The sequence below is a fragment of the Blennius ocellaris genome, assembly GCF_963422515.1.
Source record: "Blennius ocellaris genome assembly, chromosome: 16".
Taxonomy (NCBI): Eukaryota; Metazoa; Chordata; class Actinopteri; order Blenniiformes; family Blenniidae; genus Blennius; species Blennius ocellaris.
The window spans coordinates 19,997,925-20,015,287 of record NC_137665.1 but is presented as its reverse complement, the minus strand read 5'-3'; the positions used below and the strand labels follow the sequence as shown (position 1 = coordinate 20,015,287).

At 50.1% G+C, this 17,363-nt stretch overlaps 1 protein-coding gene across 1 annotated transcript in view; it reads left to right on the top strand.

Annotated features, from left to right (window-relative positions):
• Positions 1 to 12,383, top strand: part of grin2ca (glutamate receptor, ionotropic, N-methyl D-aspartate 2Ca) — a gene marked incomplete at both ends in the record, with an annotated part of 36,686 nt that extends 24,303 nt beyond the window's left edge. Inside the window, 9 exon segments of the mRNA XM_080511699.1 lie at positions 670 to 838; positions 1,652 to 1,805; positions 2,583 to 2,736; positions 3,322 to 3,401; positions 3,404 to 3,549; positions 6,408 to 6,568; positions 6,711 to 6,898; positions 7,971 to 8,203; positions 10,758 to 12,383. Coding sequence (XP_080367825.1) covers positions 670 to 838; positions 1,652 to 1,805; positions 2,583 to 2,736; positions 3,322 to 3,401; positions 3,404 to 3,549; positions 6,408 to 6,568; positions 6,711 to 6,898; positions 7,971 to 8,203; positions 10,758 to 12,383 — 2,911 coding nt within the window.
• Positions 12,384 to 17,363: the final 4,980 nt, after the last annotated feature.

Below are 17,363 nucleotides of genomic sequence, written 5' to 3'. Positions count from 1 at the left end.
GTTAGCAGGTTGTGTTAGCAGGTTGTGTTAGCAGGTTGTGTTGGCAGGTTGTGTTACCAGGTTGTGTTAGCAGGTTGTATTGCCAGGTTGTGTGAGCAGGATGTATTGCCAGGTTGTGTTAGCAGGTTGTGTTAGCAGGTTGTATTGCCAGGTTATGTTAGCAGGATGTATTGCCAGGTTGTGTTAGCAGGTTGTGTTGGCAGGTTGTGTTACCAGGTTGTGTTAGCAGGTTGTATTGCCAGGTTGTGTGAGCAGGATGTATTGCCAGGTTGTGTTAGCAGGTTGTGTTAGCAGGTTGTATTGCCAGGTTGTGTTAGCAGGATGTATTGCCAGGTTGTGTTAACAGGTTGTGTTAGCAGGTTGTGTTGCCAGGTTGTGTTAGCAGGTTGTATTGCCAGGTTGTGTGAGCAGGTTGTATTGCCAGGTTGTATTGCCAGGTTGTGTTCACAGGTTGTGTTGGCAGGTTGTGTTGCCAGGTTGTGTTAGCAGGTTGTGTTGCTAGGTTGTGTTGCCAGGTTGTGTTTGCAGGTTGTATTGCCAGGTTGTGTTAGCAGGTTGTATTGCCAGGTTGCGTTAGCAGGTTGTGTTGCCAGGTTGTGTTGCCAGGTTGTGTTGGCAGGTTGTATGACCAGGTTGTGTTAGCAGGTTATGTGTCTGTGTGTCTGGCAGCATCGTGGGCCACACGGAGCCGTACACTAAGCTCTGCTGTAAAGGTTTCTGCATCGACATCCTGAAGAAACTGTCACGCAGCATCAAGTTCTCCTACGACCTTTATCTGGTGACCAACGGAAAACATGGCAAGCTGGTGAGAGGAATCTGGAACGGCATGATCGGAGAGGTGAGGCACTATGCTCTTCATCACCCAGCATCACCTCCATCACCCAGCATCATCTCCATCACCCAGCATCACCTCCATCACCCAGCATCACCTCCATCACCCGACATCATCTCCATCACGCAGCATCATCTTCATCACCCGGCATCATCTTCATCACCAGCATCATCTCCATCACCCAGCATCATCTCCATCACCCAGCATCATCTCCATCACCCAGCATCATCTTCATCACCCGGCATCATCTCCATCACCCAGCATCATCTCCATCACCCAGCATCATCTTCATCACCCGGCATCATCTTCATCACCCAGCATCATCTTCATCACCCGGCATCATCTCCATCACCCAGCATCATCTCCATCACCCGGCATCATCTTCATCACCCAGCATCATCTTCATCACTCAGCATCATCATCAGCCTTTCTCAGTATCAGTAGAACATCATCACTTCAGAATAATCTCAGATAGGATTTTTTAGTGTTTGTACTCCCAATCGTCTCTAATGGATCATGTTAATATCATGTGCTGGTTGGATCAGAATTAGGATTAGGATTAGGATTAGGACTAGGATTAGGATTAGGATTAGGATTAGGATTAGGATTAGGATAAGGATTAAGATCAGATCAGGATTATGATTACGATTACGATTACGATTACGATTACGATTACGATTACGATTACGATTACGATTACGATTACAATTAGGGTTTAGATTAGTATGAGGTTTAGTGCTAGGATTAGGGTTGGTGTCAGGATTGGGATTAGGACTAGCCCATCCCTCTACATCCTGGTGCCGTGTGGTTCCTCCGCAGGTCTTCTACAAACGCGCCGACATGGCGATCGGCTCTCTCACCATCAACGAGGAGCGATCGGAGATCATCGACTTCTCCGTGCCGTTCGTGGAGACGGGGATCAGCGTGATGGTTGCTAGGAGCAACGGCACCGTGTCTCCGTCCGCCTTCTTAGGTAGGTCGCCCTCCGTCAGGTCACTGTCCAGGTGAAAGCGACGGAATGGGAGGTGACGTAGCTGCAAGTGACGGAGCTGAGGTGACGTAGGTGACATGATGTAGTTGTGGCGGTGTAGATGCGGTGATATCGCTGCAGTGCTGTAGCTGAGGTGATGTAGCGGCAGGTGACAGAGGTGATGTAGCTGACGTGATGGACGTAACATTGCTATGGTGACATTGCTGCACTGTCTTAGCTATGGTGACAGAGGTGACGTAACTGGGTGACGTAGCACAGTGATGTAGTTGTGGTGATGTAGCACAGTGATGTAGGTGCTGTAGGTGCTGTAGGTGCTGTAGGTGCTGTAGCTGCGGTGACGTAGTACAGTGAGGCAGTTGATGTGGCTGCGGTGACAGAGGTGATGTTGCTGCGGTGACATAGCGGAGGTGACGTAGCTGACATAGCTGAGGTGACTTAGCCGAGGTGACGTATCCAAGGTGACGCAGCAGAGAGGACATAGCTTCTGTGATGAATGTGACATAGCTGTGGTGATGTAGCTGGGGTGACGGAGGTGACAGAGGTAACAAAGCTGTTGTGACGTAGCTGCTGTGATGTAGCTGCTGTGATGTAGCTGAGGTGACATAGCTGAGGTGACAGGGTGACAGAGGTGACGTAGCACAGTGACATAGGTGATGTAGGTGACATAGCTGCAGTGACGTGACACAGCGATGTGGCACAGTGACGGAGGTGATGTAGCTGTGGTGACGTAGCAGCGGTGACGTAGCAGTCTCTCCTCAGAGCCCTACAGCCCGGCCGTCTGGGTCATGATGTTCGTCATGTGTCTCACCGTCGTCGCCGTCACCGTCTTCGTGTTCGAGTACTGCAGCCCGGTCGGCTACAACCGCAGCCTGGTCACCGCCAAAGGTGAGACCCGTCGCCGTGGAAACCGTCAGTCAGTGTCAATATTTAGTAACAGCGCTGCCAAGCATTCAACCTCTGTTTACAAACAACTGAATGTCAATATTTACAATAAATCATTGACTTTGAAAATGTTTTTAAATGTGGAAATGACTTCCTGGATGCAGAACAATAAAAAATGTCTAATTAAGAATCAAAATGTGAGAAAAACGTCACAAAACTAAATTAGACTTTTTTTTGGGAAAGGTCACTGCTGAACTACACTAGTTTAACTCTTTAATGGAAGTTTTCTTCTCCGGTTTTGAAGAAAATGAACAGAAACAGAAGAACTTACAGAATTTTTTTATTTTGAAATCAAAACAGATTGTCAAAACATTCTAAACAAAAACGCTTTAATGCTGACACGTGAAAACTAATGCTAATGTAAGAGGGTATTATGATTATTTTTGATTATTGATGTAAAATATCACAAAGTTTCAAAGGGATCTCAAACAAACTGCACCCAGAATCGACGTCTTAAATATGGTTTAAATGGAAAAACACAAAATAGAAACTTTAATTTTCAAAATAAATTTGCTGTTGACCCCCCCCCATCCCCCTCCCCTGCCTCCACCCCCAGACCCGGCGGGCCGACCTTCACCATCGGGAAGTCGGTGTGGCTGCTGTGGGGAATCGTCTTCAACAACTCGGTGCCGATCGAGACCCGAAGGGAACCACCAGTAAGATCATGGTTCTGGTCTGGGCCTTCTTCGCCGTCATCTTCCTGGCGTCCTACACCGCCAACCTGGCGGCGTTCATGATCCAGGAGCAGTACATCGACACCGTGTCCGGCCTGAGCGACAAGAAGGTGCCCACTCGCCGCTCAGCTAGGGGGGGGGGGGGGGGGGGGGGGCAGGAAGTGGCTGTTCAGATGAGGCCAACAAAGTAAAGTGACTGACATCCTCCATAAACACTCCCAGATGGACTCCGTCGTCACGGTGACGATACGACGGAGGTTCATATCTTCGGGTTTAGAGCCTCGTCCAGTTGATCTAGTGTCACATCATCCGTCGTCTCGGCGATAGAAACTCGCCAACGTCTCCTGGGAAAAGTAGTAAAGACGCAGAATTCATGAGCACTTTGCTTCTCTGTCCTTTCAGAACATTCACTTCATCAATTTGTGGCTTTTTTAACCTTCATGTGTTTTTGGGTTTTTTTTTTATAACTTCCTTTGAGGATTTTATGGCCTCAGTCTGCAGATTGTTTACGACCTGCTAACTAATGTCACTGCTCCGTGTGGCGCCCCTCTATTCCTCCTTCTATACCTCCCTCTATACCTCCTTTTATACCTCCTTCTATACCTCCCTCTATACCTCCTTCTATACCTCCTTCTATACCTCCCTCTATACCTCCTTCTATGCCTCCCTCTATACCTCCCTCTATACCTCCTTCTATACCTCCCTCTATACCTCCTTCTGTACCTCCCTCTATACATCCCTCTATACCTCCCTCTATAGAGGTATAGAGGGAGGTATAGAAGGAGGGGGTATAGAAGGAGGCTTCTATACCCCCTCATCACTCCCTCCATCACCCCCTCTATACATCCCTCTATGCCTCCCTCTATACCTCCCTCTATACCTCCCTCCATCACTCCCTCTATACCTCCCTCTATACCTCCATCTATACCTCCCGCTATACCTCCTTCTATACCTCCCTCATCACTCCCTCCATCACCCCCTCTATACCTCCCTCTAAACCTCCACCTATACCTCCCTATAAACCTCCACCTATACCTCCTTCTATACCTCCCTCATCACTCCCTCCATCCCTCCTCCATCACTCCCTCCTTCAGAGGGCAAACATGAAAACTCCACTGCTTTCAGTGTTTCTGTCGTTTCCATGGAAATGGACGTCGTTTTCTAAACGTCACAGTGTGAACATGAAACTTTACTGAAGCAAAAACGTTTTTCACCTGAAACCTCATGAAACGGTGTAAAACCGCTCTCTCTCTCTCTCGCTCTCTCTCTCTCTCGCTCTCTCTATTCTTCCTTCCCCCTTCCTCTCTCCTCTCTCCTTCATGCCTCCCCCCTCCCTCTCTCATTTCCTCCTCTCTCTCACTCTCTCTCGCCTTCCTTCCCCCTCCCTCTCTCATTCACTCCTTCTCTGTTTTCTCTCTCTCTCTCTCTCCTTCCTTCCCCCTCCCTCTCTCATCTCTCCTTCATTCCTTCCCCCTCCCTCTCTCATTCCCTCCTTCTCTCTTTTCTCTCTCTCTCTCTCTGTCTCTATCCTTCCTTCCACCTCCCTCCTTCCCTCCCCCCCCCCCTCCCCCTCTCTCTCTGGTGTTGTGCTGTCAGCCGCCTGCAGTGAAGAAAAGTGTGTGAAGGTTAATGAAACAGTCCAAACCAGCAGAGTGTTTCCTCCGGTCCCAGTGCGCCGCTCCGTCATGGCGGCGTCGCTCTGCCGGACAGAGCGGGGCGGCGAGCCGTCGGTTCAGCCCGTCGCTCTGCCGGACAGAGCGGGGCGGCGAGCCGTCGGTTCAATCTTGTGGACAAGGACGAGGTGAAGGAGTCCGGCCGCCGCTGGCGCCACATCCCGACACCACGTCTGGTCAATCTGCACAACCAGACTGAAATAAATAGAGCAAGAACAAAGTGGGACAGAGACATGCAGACTCAAGAGTCTGGGTCTGGGTCTGGGTCTGGGTCTGAGTCTGAGTCTGAGTCTGAGTCTGGGTCTGGGTCTGGGTCTGGGTCTGGGTCTGGGTCTGGGTCTGGGTCTGGGTCTGGTCCAGAAGGTCGAGTGACAAATGAATAATTTTACGGTACGATAGTTTGCTTCAGTCCTCGTTGAACTCGTTTCCCGCCTCGTTCTCGTCTGGAGGAAATTCTTCCCCGTCGCCGTTTGTCTTCAAAGCTCGTTTCCATGACGTTTCAATGGAATCGTTTTTGTCACAGGAGAGTTTCACGTTCACGTCACGACAACATTCTGAAAACGACGTCCGTTTCCACGGCAACAGCAGAAACACTGAAAAAGATGCAGTTCTCATGTTGATCCACTCGTCGGTGCTGTTGTTTGTTTTTGTAATGAAGCCACACACACACACACACACACACACACATGCAGTGAAGAACCATCGGCTTCGATGGTTCAAATCCCGCTGCCGCCGCTCGCCGGGGGACTTTAACCTCCGACTCGTTGGTTTTCCCGTCGTTTCGTTAACGGCTTCAGCACTAAACCTCAAAACTGGAGGATGAAACGATCTGCCATCTGTCGATGCTGGACAGAAACATATTCCCGCCATCCCTTCCTCCTTCACTCACTCACTCCTTCACTCACTCACGTTCATGTTTTAGCTCCATCTGGTGGCACTAACTGGTTTTACATGCCCTTTGTTTTTGTTTATACATTGATAAGATCTTAATTTATTAATGATTTCCAAAGCCACAACCTTTGTTTTGAAAAAATGCACCACTCTGATAAAAACAAGGTGTTCTTAGGAACCTTGTTTCGTGTTGTTTTTTTATTAAAAATATCTTTTCAGATACCGCAGAAAAATTAAGCTTCCTGTTTCCATCTCTGTCTGATTCCTGATGCCGATTTTCTTCTGTGCGGAATAAAATATAAGATTAGCTGCTTTTCTCGTTTTCTTATCTACAACCAACACAGTGTCCCAACTATTCTGGGACCGTGGGTTGTAAATTCTCCCGTCTGCTTCCCGTCAAACAGTTTCAGAAGCCGCAGGAGCAGTACCCGCCGTTCCGCTTTGGTACGGTCCCAAACGGCAGCACGGAGCGCAACATACGGAGCAACTACCCCGAGATGCACGCCCACATGGTTAAATACAACCAGAAGGGCGTGGAGGACGCGCTCAACAGCCTGAAGACAGGGTGGGTACCCCACCACCCCCAACCCCCAACCCTAAACCCCCAACCCTAAACCTAACCCTACACTCCCCACCCGGAGGGTTAGGCTCGGCCCAGGTTGAGGAAATACGCCGTCACAAAGGCGCTCTGCTCTCGTCCCTGTCAGAAAACTGGACGCCTTCATCTACGACGCTGCCGTGCTGAACTACATGGCTGGCAAAGACGAGGGCTGCAAGCTGGTGACCATTGGCAGTGGGAAAGTGTTCGCCACCACGGGCTATGGCATCGCCCTGCAGAAGGACTCGCGCTGGAAGCGACCCATCGACCTGGCGCTGCTCCAGTTCCTGGCAGACGGTAAACGCCTCCTAAATTCACCCTTGTCAGCGGCCGGACGTCGGGGTTTGTACAGTGTGCGCTGGATTTGCACCGCTGCCATAAAACACGACAGGAAAACACAATAAAGTCGAGTTCCCCCGGGGAGAGGAAGCGGCAGCGGATTGTGAGGGGAATTTATGAATGAGAGGCAGGTTCGCAGGCGAAGGGCCATTGGGATGCTCTGCTCGCTGAAAGTCGCTCCGTGAACGTTTGAAAATAAAGAGTCGGGAAACGGTTCAGTCTACAACAGGAAGTCACTCTGAAGGACTAAAGTCAGTTCACCTTATTATCTGTGTCGGAATGAACATCTGCTCTTGAACCGAACGCAGGACGACTCACTGCATCATCAGTTCGGAACAAAGAGGTGTTACACGTCCGCTCAGGGCTCAGGCTCGCAGGCTGGTTCATTAACTTTGCTTGAAGTTCCCTGGTAGTACATGGTTTCTGTTTCCTGAGACCAACGTGAAAGACGTGCAACTTGAAGTTATACTGCGTTAGCTGCTGTTAGCCATTAGCTTGTAGCCACAGTAGCTGCTGTTAGCCGTTAGCCTGTAGATTCTGTAACTGTCATTAGCAGTTGTTATTGTTGTTCGGTCTGTTTTGAGCCTAAGACCTCTCTCTCTCTCTCGCTCTCTCTATCTCTCTCTCTCAAAATGCCTGCCTCTCTTCCTCCCTCCCTCTCTCTCTCTCTCTCTCTACCCTCCCCCTCTCCCTCACTCTATCTCTCCCTCCCTACCTCCCTCTCTCTCTGTCCCCTCTCTCTCATTCTGTCTCTCTCTCTCGCTCCCTTGATCTTTCCCTTTCTCTCTCTCTGTTGCTCTCCCTCCTGCTTCCCCCTCTCCTCCTCTCTCTCTGTCCATCCATCTCACTCCCTCCCTCTTACCCTCCCTCCCTCTCTCTCTCCCTCTATCTGTCCCTCCCTCCCTCTCCCCTCTCTCTGTGTCCGTCCCTCTCTCTCCCTCCCCTCCCTCTCCCCCTCTCTCTCTGTCCATCCCTCGCTCTCTCTCTCTTTCCCCCTCTCTCCTTCTACCTGTCCCACCTACCCCCCCAGGTGACACTCAGAAGCTGCAGACCGTCTGGCTCACAGGAATCTGCCGTAACGAGAAGAAGGAGGTGATGAGCAGCAAGCTGGACATTGACAACATGGCGGGGGTCTTCTACATGCTGCTGGTGGCCATGGGCCTCAGCCTGCTCGTCTTCGCCTGGGAGCACCTCCTCTACTGGAAGCTGAGACACTCTGTACGCAATTCGGAGCGTCTGGACTTCCTGCTCGCCATCAGCCGCGTACGTCACCTTCACACGTTTCATTTCTACATTGACCGATTGTGTTTTCTAACGTTTGGACCCAGAAACACCAGAATCAGATCAATAGGCCACTTATAAAGAAAACACAGGAAACACAATGAAAACTTGCTGGAGATGAAGATAAAACATTCTAGTAAATAAATAAATAAAGACTAAGCCATCCATAAAGCACAATGTGAAATCCAGACTGACAAAGAGGCTTTAATCCCATAAAATGTCTAAAGGCTCAAAGCAGCATCGATAAAACGTTTGTTCTGTTCGGGACAGATTCAATAATCTGGAAGAATTACAGGCGACTAAAAACATTACATAACAATGTGGACTGAGCTGAACGGTGTCAGAACCCGGTCGGGGGTGGAGGTGGGGGTGTGAGTGGGGGTGTGAGTGGGGGTGGGGCTGGAGGGTCACAAACTCGATGTGGTTCGTCAAAGGAAACCAGCAGACAGGATGTTGGATTTGTGTATTTTGTCTGTCTTCTGTCTGTCTGGCGGGAGAAAACATCAGACGATTCAGACATTTAAAAACTGTGGTACTTTCTCTTTGATCCATTTGGATGATCTAATTGGTTGTTGGTTGGTTGGTTGGTTGGTTGGTTGGTTGGTTGGTTGGGTGTAGCTCTGGTTGGTTGTAGTTCTAGTTGATTGGTTGTTGGTCTGGTTTGGTTGGTTGGTTGGTTGGTTGTTGCTTTGGTTTGGTTGGTTGTAGCTCTGGTTGGTTGGTTGTAGTTGTAGTTGATTGGTTCCAGGTGTGGTTTGGTTGATTGGTTGGTTGTTGCTTTGGTTTTGTTGGTTGTAGCTCTGGTTGATTGGTTGTAGCTCTGGTTGGTTGGTTGTAGTTCTGGTTGTTTGTGGCTCTGGTTGGTTGTAGCTCTGCTTGGTTGTAGTTCTGGTTGGTTGTAGCTCTGGTTGGTTGTAGCTCTGCTTGGTTGTAGTTCTGGTTGGTTGTAGCTCTGGTTGGTTGTAGCGCTGGTTGATTGGTTGTAGTTCTTGTTGATTGGTTGTAGGTGTGGTTTGGTTGATTGGTTGGTTGTTGCTTTGGTTTTGTTGGTTGTAGCTCTGGTTGGTTGGTTGTAGTTCTGGTTGGTTGTAGCTCTGGTTGGTTGTAGTTCTAGTTGATTGGTTGTAGGTCTGGTTTGGTTGGTTGGTTGATTGGTTGTAGCTCTGGTTGGTTGTAGCTCTGGTTGTTTGTAGCTGTGGTTGGTTGTAGCTCTGGTTGGTTGTAGCTCTGGTTGTTTGTAGCTGTGGTTGGTTGTAGCTGTGGTTGTTTGTAGCTGTGGTTGGTTGTAGCTGTGGTTGTTTGTGGCTCTGGTTGGTTGTAGCTCTGGTTGGTTGTAGCTCTGGTTGTTTGTAGCTGTGGTTGGTTGTAGCTGTGGTTGTTTGTAGCTCTGGTTGGTTGTAGCTCTGGTTGTTTGTAGCTGTGGTTGGTTGTAGCTCTGGTTGGTTGTAGCTCTGGTTGTTTGTAGCTTTGGTTGGTTGTAGCTCTGGTTGGTTGTAGCTCTGGTTGTTTGTAGCTGTGGTTGGTTGTAGCTCTGGTTGGTTGTAGCTCTGGTTGTTTGTAGCTGTGGTTGGTTGTAGCTGTGGTTGTTTGTGGCTCTGGTTGGTTGTAGCTCTGGTTGGTTGTAGCTCTGGTTGTTTGTAGCTGTGGTTGGTTGTAGCTGTGGTTGTTTGTAGCTCTGGTTGGTTGTAGCTCTGGTTGTTTGTAGTTTTGGTTGGTTGTAGCTCTGGTTGGTTGAAGCTCTGGTTGTTTGTAGCTGTGGTTGGTTGTGGTTCTGGTTGCTTGTGGTTCTGGTTGCTTGTGGTTCTGGTTGCTTGTAGTTCTGGTTGCTTGTAGTTCTGGTTGCTTGTGGTTCTGGTTGCTTGTAGTTCTGGTTGCTTGTAGTTCTGGTTGCTTGTAGCGTCTCTGTTCTGTGTTTGTTGAAGCGTCACTCAGCTGGTCTTCATGTTTCCTGTCACTGACATCAGTTTGACAGTTCATCAGACAAAAGGTGGAATCTACCAAACATGGACCCTGGCGACCCAAATGCTTCCTCACGCCGTGTTTATCAGACCAGGATCAGACCTGGTAGCTAAAAGTCCCGGTCGGCCAGCATGTAGTGCCACAGAGTGGACCAGATGACTGCGGCTCTCTCAATGCCACTCACTGCAGTTCCTCTGATGTCCACCAGGAGCATGATTCCATGACAGTCCATGTCAATGCTGAAAAGCAGAGTTATTAATAATAAGAATAAGAATAATAAGAATAATAAGAATAATAAGAATAATAAGAATAATAAGAATAATAAGAATAATAAACAGGCCAAAGAACTAAGGTTTTTCCAATGTTAGTCCAAAGAGATAAACTGTGACGGATCAACTTTCAGAGACGTTTCTCTTGAAATCTGAGGTTTTTGACAAAAGATTTTGTAAAAATACAGAAAAACAAAGTACAATATGACCTAGAGGTTGCGTCTGTCAGGAAGGTGAGTGAAAACAAACAAAAGTCTCACTGGAGGTTCACAACGTTATTTCATCCGTCATTCTTCTGCCCCCTGCAGGGCATCTACAGCTGCTTCAGCGGCGTGGAGCAGACGGACCGTGGCAGCAGCCTGCAGAGTCCCGACGTCACCTCCAACTACACGCAGGCCAACATGCTGAAGATGCTGAAGACGGCCAAGGACATGGTGTCCTCGGCCCGGGTGGAGAACTCTCTGGACAACGCCACCAAGACAATCGAGAACTGGAGCCGGCGGGGAGGCGACGGCGTGCGGGTCGGCCTCCCTCCCCGGGTGACCGCCACCGACGTGGCACACGGTCGTCTGCCGTACATCTCCAGCATCGCGGACAGCCACTCGCCCTACCCCCAGAGAGCCCTCACCCCCACGTTCCCGGTCCACTATGGGGACACGACCACGCAGCCACTGCTGGACAAGCCCCGCCTGGTGACTCGGCCCACGCCGCTGCGCTACACGCTGCCCGCCCGCGGCAGTCAGCATGCCCTGGAGAGGACTCTGCCCATCTCCAGCCTCAGCAGCCCCCACATCGCCATGAGGGACCCCGTCCCCTCGGGAACCCCCACCGCCCACCACGGCAGCAGGCTGTATGTGGAAAACCAGCCCCGCCACCTCCCCGCCTCCCCCTTCGTCCCCTACAGGGAGTTCCAGGTACCCGATATCTATGTGGAGCACAAGGCGCCGCTGAGGAGGAAGTTCAGCTACCCCCCCGACTGCATGAGCCGCAGGCGGAGGCCCCACAGCTACCTGTTTGATGCCACGGACCCCCGAGCAAGAGGAGAGTACGACGAGCCTCGGTCCTGCCTTGCCGAGCTCAGAGCAAACCACCTTCTGAACCACCACGCCCCTGACCCCATCCCCATGGCGTGCGGCGGCGGGCACTACCGGGGCAGCAGCACCAGCTGCAACTCCTGCATGAAGTCCTACCCGGAGCCCGAGATGGACGACGTGCCGCTCTTGGGGAAGGACAAACTCAACCGCCGCGCCTCCTTCCTCAAGGCCACGTGGGGCAACGACAGGATCCGGCAGGTGGACGAGACCAAGCCCTCCACGTCCTCCTCGCCCTCCACCCCGATGGACGTGCCGGACCTGTTCCCGCGAGTGGTGATGGCGAACCCGAAGCCCCACAAACTGTACGGCAGTCTGGGCCACAACCTATCCTGTTACCCGCTGGCGGCGGAGCCGGCGTACCTGGACCCGGCCCACATGGGGTCTTACCCCTACAAGCAGAAGCTCAAGTTCTCGGAGTCCACGCGGCTGCCGTCTTACCGGGAAGCCATCCTGCAGAACGCGGCCGCCCTCCGCCGGTCCTCCTCAACCGTGGTGCACAGACACTACTCCACCTACCTGAACTCCTACACAGACTTACCGGTGTACATGGGCCCGCTGGCTCAGGGGCCCCCCCACTTTTACGACGGCTCCAAGGACATGTGCCACTTGTTCCCCTGCACTAGCCACTGCCCGGACACCGCGGCCATGGTGCCGCGCATGACCGACAGGCCGCTGGTCTACCACAACAACATGTTCGGGACGTACGGCGGCACAGGGCCGAGGGACGACCCCGGCTCCGGGGCCCGGGACCGGCGGCAGGTGTTGGTGGCGCGAAGAGTCAACAGTCCCTATGTGCCAAAGCCCTGGGGCCGCGTGTCCAGCCTGGAGTCCGAGGTCTGAACTCTGTGCCGCCCCCACCGGAGGGGCCGGACTGGGTGTACAGCCCCCTCTGTGGGGGGGAGGGGGGTTTACCGCTCTCACCACGGGGGCCGGACTGGGTGTACAGCCCCCTCTGGGGGGGCCGGACTGGGTGAACAGCCCCCACCGGGGATGGCCGTCCAGCTGGGAGTCACATATTTGAATCCCAAGTTGCTGCCCCTCCCCCAGGGGGCGACAGATGTCCACCCCCAAAGTCGACCCCTGGTAAAAGCAAAAACGACACCAATAGTGTATTTGGGAGCTTCGCCTCTCAGTCATCAGTGCAATAATGACGCAGGGCAGCGAAGGACAAGAAAGTCAAACACAAACCACTGCTGGGACTTTATAAACCAAACTTAACGTCTAATATTTAAAGAAATGTTGAACAGTATTTATAACGTAAGAATTTAACCTGTTGGTTGTTATTTAAAGGATTTTTAAATGTGAAAGCGGGAGACGATATACTGCAGCCTCTCCATCTTGAGTTCAACACCTTGATTTCGTTCATTTCTTCCGTCTTCATTCGGGTTCCCGTCGTTTCATCGAGCCGCGGCTACGTCTTCCGTACATGTCGACCGTCTTCAGGTCTTTGATTTGAGTGGATTTTGAAAAAGTCTCATGTGTATTTCCATAATTACACGGCCCTTTAATTAATAAAGAGGAAGGAGAACTAAGGAGGCTCTGGGTCTTCTGTCCAGTCTGACCATTGTACACCTGTTTAACCACCTCAACCAGCTTAACCAGTTAAAAAAAGTTAAACCAGTTCCAGTCCATACGGTTATTTTCTGGATGACTTCCTGAAGTGAACGACGCTGGGATCAGAAGAACCAGAGCAGAAGTTCCACCTGTCAATCAGCTGTTCTGGGCTGTGATTGGATGAGGGGTGAAGGGGGAGGGGCTTATCTGGCAGTAAAAGCTGCTGGCGGAACGTTTCCATCAGGTAACCAGCACCGTCTCCACAGCTGACGGATGATTGGACGTTATGGACTCAAGTTGAATGGTCGTTATAAAAGGAGGTGGCGGGTCCAGACACGTTCTGTTCAACCTCACGGTCTCTGGTTCTGCAGTCAATTCAGCTCCGTCACATAAATAAACCAGATCTGGCTGAACTGTTTCCATTGTCACTGAGCGCCAATCCTTCTGGTCAATGTTGGTGTCAATGTGAGTTACCTACTCCATCAGCTCCATCAGCACCACCAGGTCTGTCAGCTCCACTAGCTCCATCACCTATGTCAGCTCCAATAGATCCATGACCTCCACCAGCTCTGTCAACTCCACTAGCTCCATCACCTCTGCCAGCTCCACCTGCTCTGTCAGCTCCACTAGCTCCTTCACCTCTGTCAGCTCCACCTGCTCTGTCAGCTCCACTAGCTCCTTCACCTCTGTCAGCTCCACCTGCTCTGTCAGCTCCACTCGCTCCATCACCTCTGTCAGCTCCAATAGATCCATGACCTCCACCAGCTCTGTCAACTCCACCAGCTCCATCATCTCTGCCAGCTCCACCAGCTCTGTCAGCTCCACCAGCTCCATCACCTCTGCTAGCTCCACCAGCTCTGTCAGCTCCACTAGCTCCTTCACCTCTGTCAGCTCCACCTGCTCTGTCAGCTCCACTCGCTCCATCACCTCTGTCAGCTCCAATAGATCCATGACCTCCACCAGCTCTGTCAACTCCACCAGCTCCATCATCTCTGCCAGCTCCACCAGCTCTGTCAGCTCCACTAGCTCCTTCACCTCTGTCAGCTCCACCTGCTCTGTCAGCTCCACTCGCTCCACCTGCTCTGTCAGCTCCACTAGCTCCATCAGCTCCAATTATCCATGACCTCCACCAGCTCCACTACCTCCTAGTGACGCCCCCGGCTGGAATCCTGTAGACACTATGCATACATATTTAGAACGTGTGAAAAAATGTAAGTTAAAAGGCCCCGTTTTAATAGTCTAGAGGATAAAAAGACACTGGTTTGTAACAGGCTCAACATGCTGCTCCACTGGTTTTGTATACAATTAACTGAAGCAGAACATAAAGGCCAATGATTGTCCTTTATGCCATTTGTCACTCAGTGATTTTTAATTCTAAGAATACCTCCATCAGCTTCATCACCTCCAACATCCTTCATCACCCGACAGCGGAGTGGTAATAACTACTGCTGGTCTCTACTGTTACCTTCACAACTGTTCACTGAACCTCCAGTCACAGAGACAATCTAATCACCCACAAGTGTGTGAGCTGGCACAGAGCCACACACACACACAAACGCACACACACGCACACACACACACACACACACACACACACACACACACACACACACACACACACACACGCACACACACAGCTGTCAAACCTGCAGCAGAAGGAGAGTTCAAGGATTCATCAAACAAACTAAACTAATGAAGACGTGTGTGTGTGTGTGTGTGTGTGTGTGTGTGTGTGTGTGTGTGTGTGTGTGTGTGTGTGTGTGTGTGTGTGTGCGTGCGTGCATGCGTTTATTTTCTCAGGTGCGTGCCATCATGCACCTGAGATACTATCATCACTAATATGGCTAACGATGCTATCATAACTAATATGGCTAACGATGATATCATCACTAATTAGGCTAACAATGCTTTCATGACTAACATAGCTAACGAAGCTATCATTACTAACATGGCTAACGATGCTATCATCACTAACATGGCTAACGATGCTATCATTACTAACATGGCTAATGATGCTATCATCACTAATATGGCTATTGATGCTATCATCACTAACATGGCTAATGATGCTATCATCACTAATATGGCTAACGATGCTATCATCACTAATATGGCTAATGATGCTATCATCACTAATATGGCTAACGTTGCTATCATCACTAACATGGTTAATGATGCTATCATCACTAATATGGCTAACGATGCTATCATCACTAATATGGCTAATGATGCTATCATGACTAACATGGCTAATGATGCTATCATGACTAACATAGCTAACGATGCTATCATCACTAATATGGCTAATGATGCTATCATCACTTATATGGCTAGCGATGCTATCATCACTAATATGGCTAACGATGCTATCATCAGTAATATGGCTAATGATGCTATCATGACATACATAGCTAATGATGCTATCATCACTATATGGCTAATGATGCTATCATGACTAACATAGCTAACGATGCTATCATTACTAATATGGCTAATGATACTATCGTGACTAACATAGCTAACGATGCTATCATTACTAATATGGCTAATGATACTATCGTGACTAACATAGCTAACGATGCTATCATTACTAATATGGCTAATGATGCTATCATGACCACAGTTGTCTCATATGTCGCAGTGTTTCCTCCTCAGTGAGATGTAGGACAACGTTATGACTGTGACCCACACGGAGAAATCTGACACACCTTCACACACTCTCACACACACACACACACACACACACACACACACACACACACACACACACACACACACACACACACACACACACACACACACACACACACACACACACACATAGCTTCATTTGCAGAACATCCACAGTGAATCAATTGAACCTCACACTCGATAAATCCTCCCAGATGTTAGGAGCCTCTCTGAGAATGGAGGCGGGGGTTGGCTTGGGGGGGGGGGGGGGGGGGTGGGGTGGGGGGGGGGTGTCATTGGAGAAGCGAAAAAAGGGGACGAAGGTGAGCAGCAGCTGAAACAGCCTAAATCAATCCAGTGACTCGGTGGAGACGAATCAGTTCAGTTTAACGACCATAGACGATCTGCTGCTCCGGCTACTGATTGGTTGACATGGAAAAGGGGGCGGGGCCTGAGTTTCATTATGTTGCAGCTCAGCTTCATGATCAATAATCAGAAAGAAAAAAAGAAATGCAAGAAATGACAAAGGAAGAGAAAGCTCCCTCCTGCAGACTGACTCCCTCCCTCCTGCAGACTGACTCCTTCCATCCTGCAGACTGACTAACTCCTGCAGACTAACTCCCTCCATCCTGCAGACTAACTCCCTCCCTCCTCAAGACTTGACTAACTAATGCAGACTAACTCCCTCCATCCTGCAGACTGACTAACTCCTGCAGACCAACTCCCTCCATCCTGCAGACTGACTAACTCCCACAGACTAACTCCCTCCCTCCTGCAGACTGACTAACTCCTGCAGACTAACTCCACCCTCCTGAAGACTTGACTAACTCCTGCAGGCTGACTCCCTCCATCCTGCAGACTGACTAACTCCTGCAGACTAACTCCCTCCCTCCTGCAGACTGACTAACTCCTGCAGACTAACTCCCTCCCTCCTGCAGACTGACTAACTCCTGCAGACTAACTCCCTCCCTCCTGAAGACTTGACTAACTCCTGCAGACTAACTCCCTCCATCCCACAGACTGACTAGCTCCTGCAGACTAACTCCCTCCATCCCACAGACTGACTAACTCCTGCAAACTAACTCCCTCCCTCCTGCAGACTGACTCCCTCCATCCTGCAGACTAACTCTTCTGCTCTGTTTTTAGTGAGCACCAGTCGAGAAACGAGGAATCGACTTTGTCTTTTCGCACCACAATCGTTCCAGATGATGACTCCGGATCATTTGTTTTTCTTTGCTGCACAAGGCCGGAAGAAGCAGGAGAAAAGAAATGAGCTCATAAATCTGTAGCAACGGCAGGAAGGACGAGTTCATCTGCAACACGGCGGGAAGAGGAGGGACTGATGAAGATCCGTCACTGCTGAGTCGTTCAGAGAAGACCAGCAGGAAGTGAATCATTAGAGAAAACAAACGGAATCGTTCAGAGCAAACAAACTGGATCATTAGAGAAAACAAACTGACTCGTTGGATTAAACAAACAGAATCATTCAAAGAAAACAAATTGAATCCTTGGAGAAAAGAAACAGAATCCTTGGAGAAAACAAACAGAATCCTTGGAGAAAACAAACAGAATCCTTGGAGAAAACAAACTGAATCC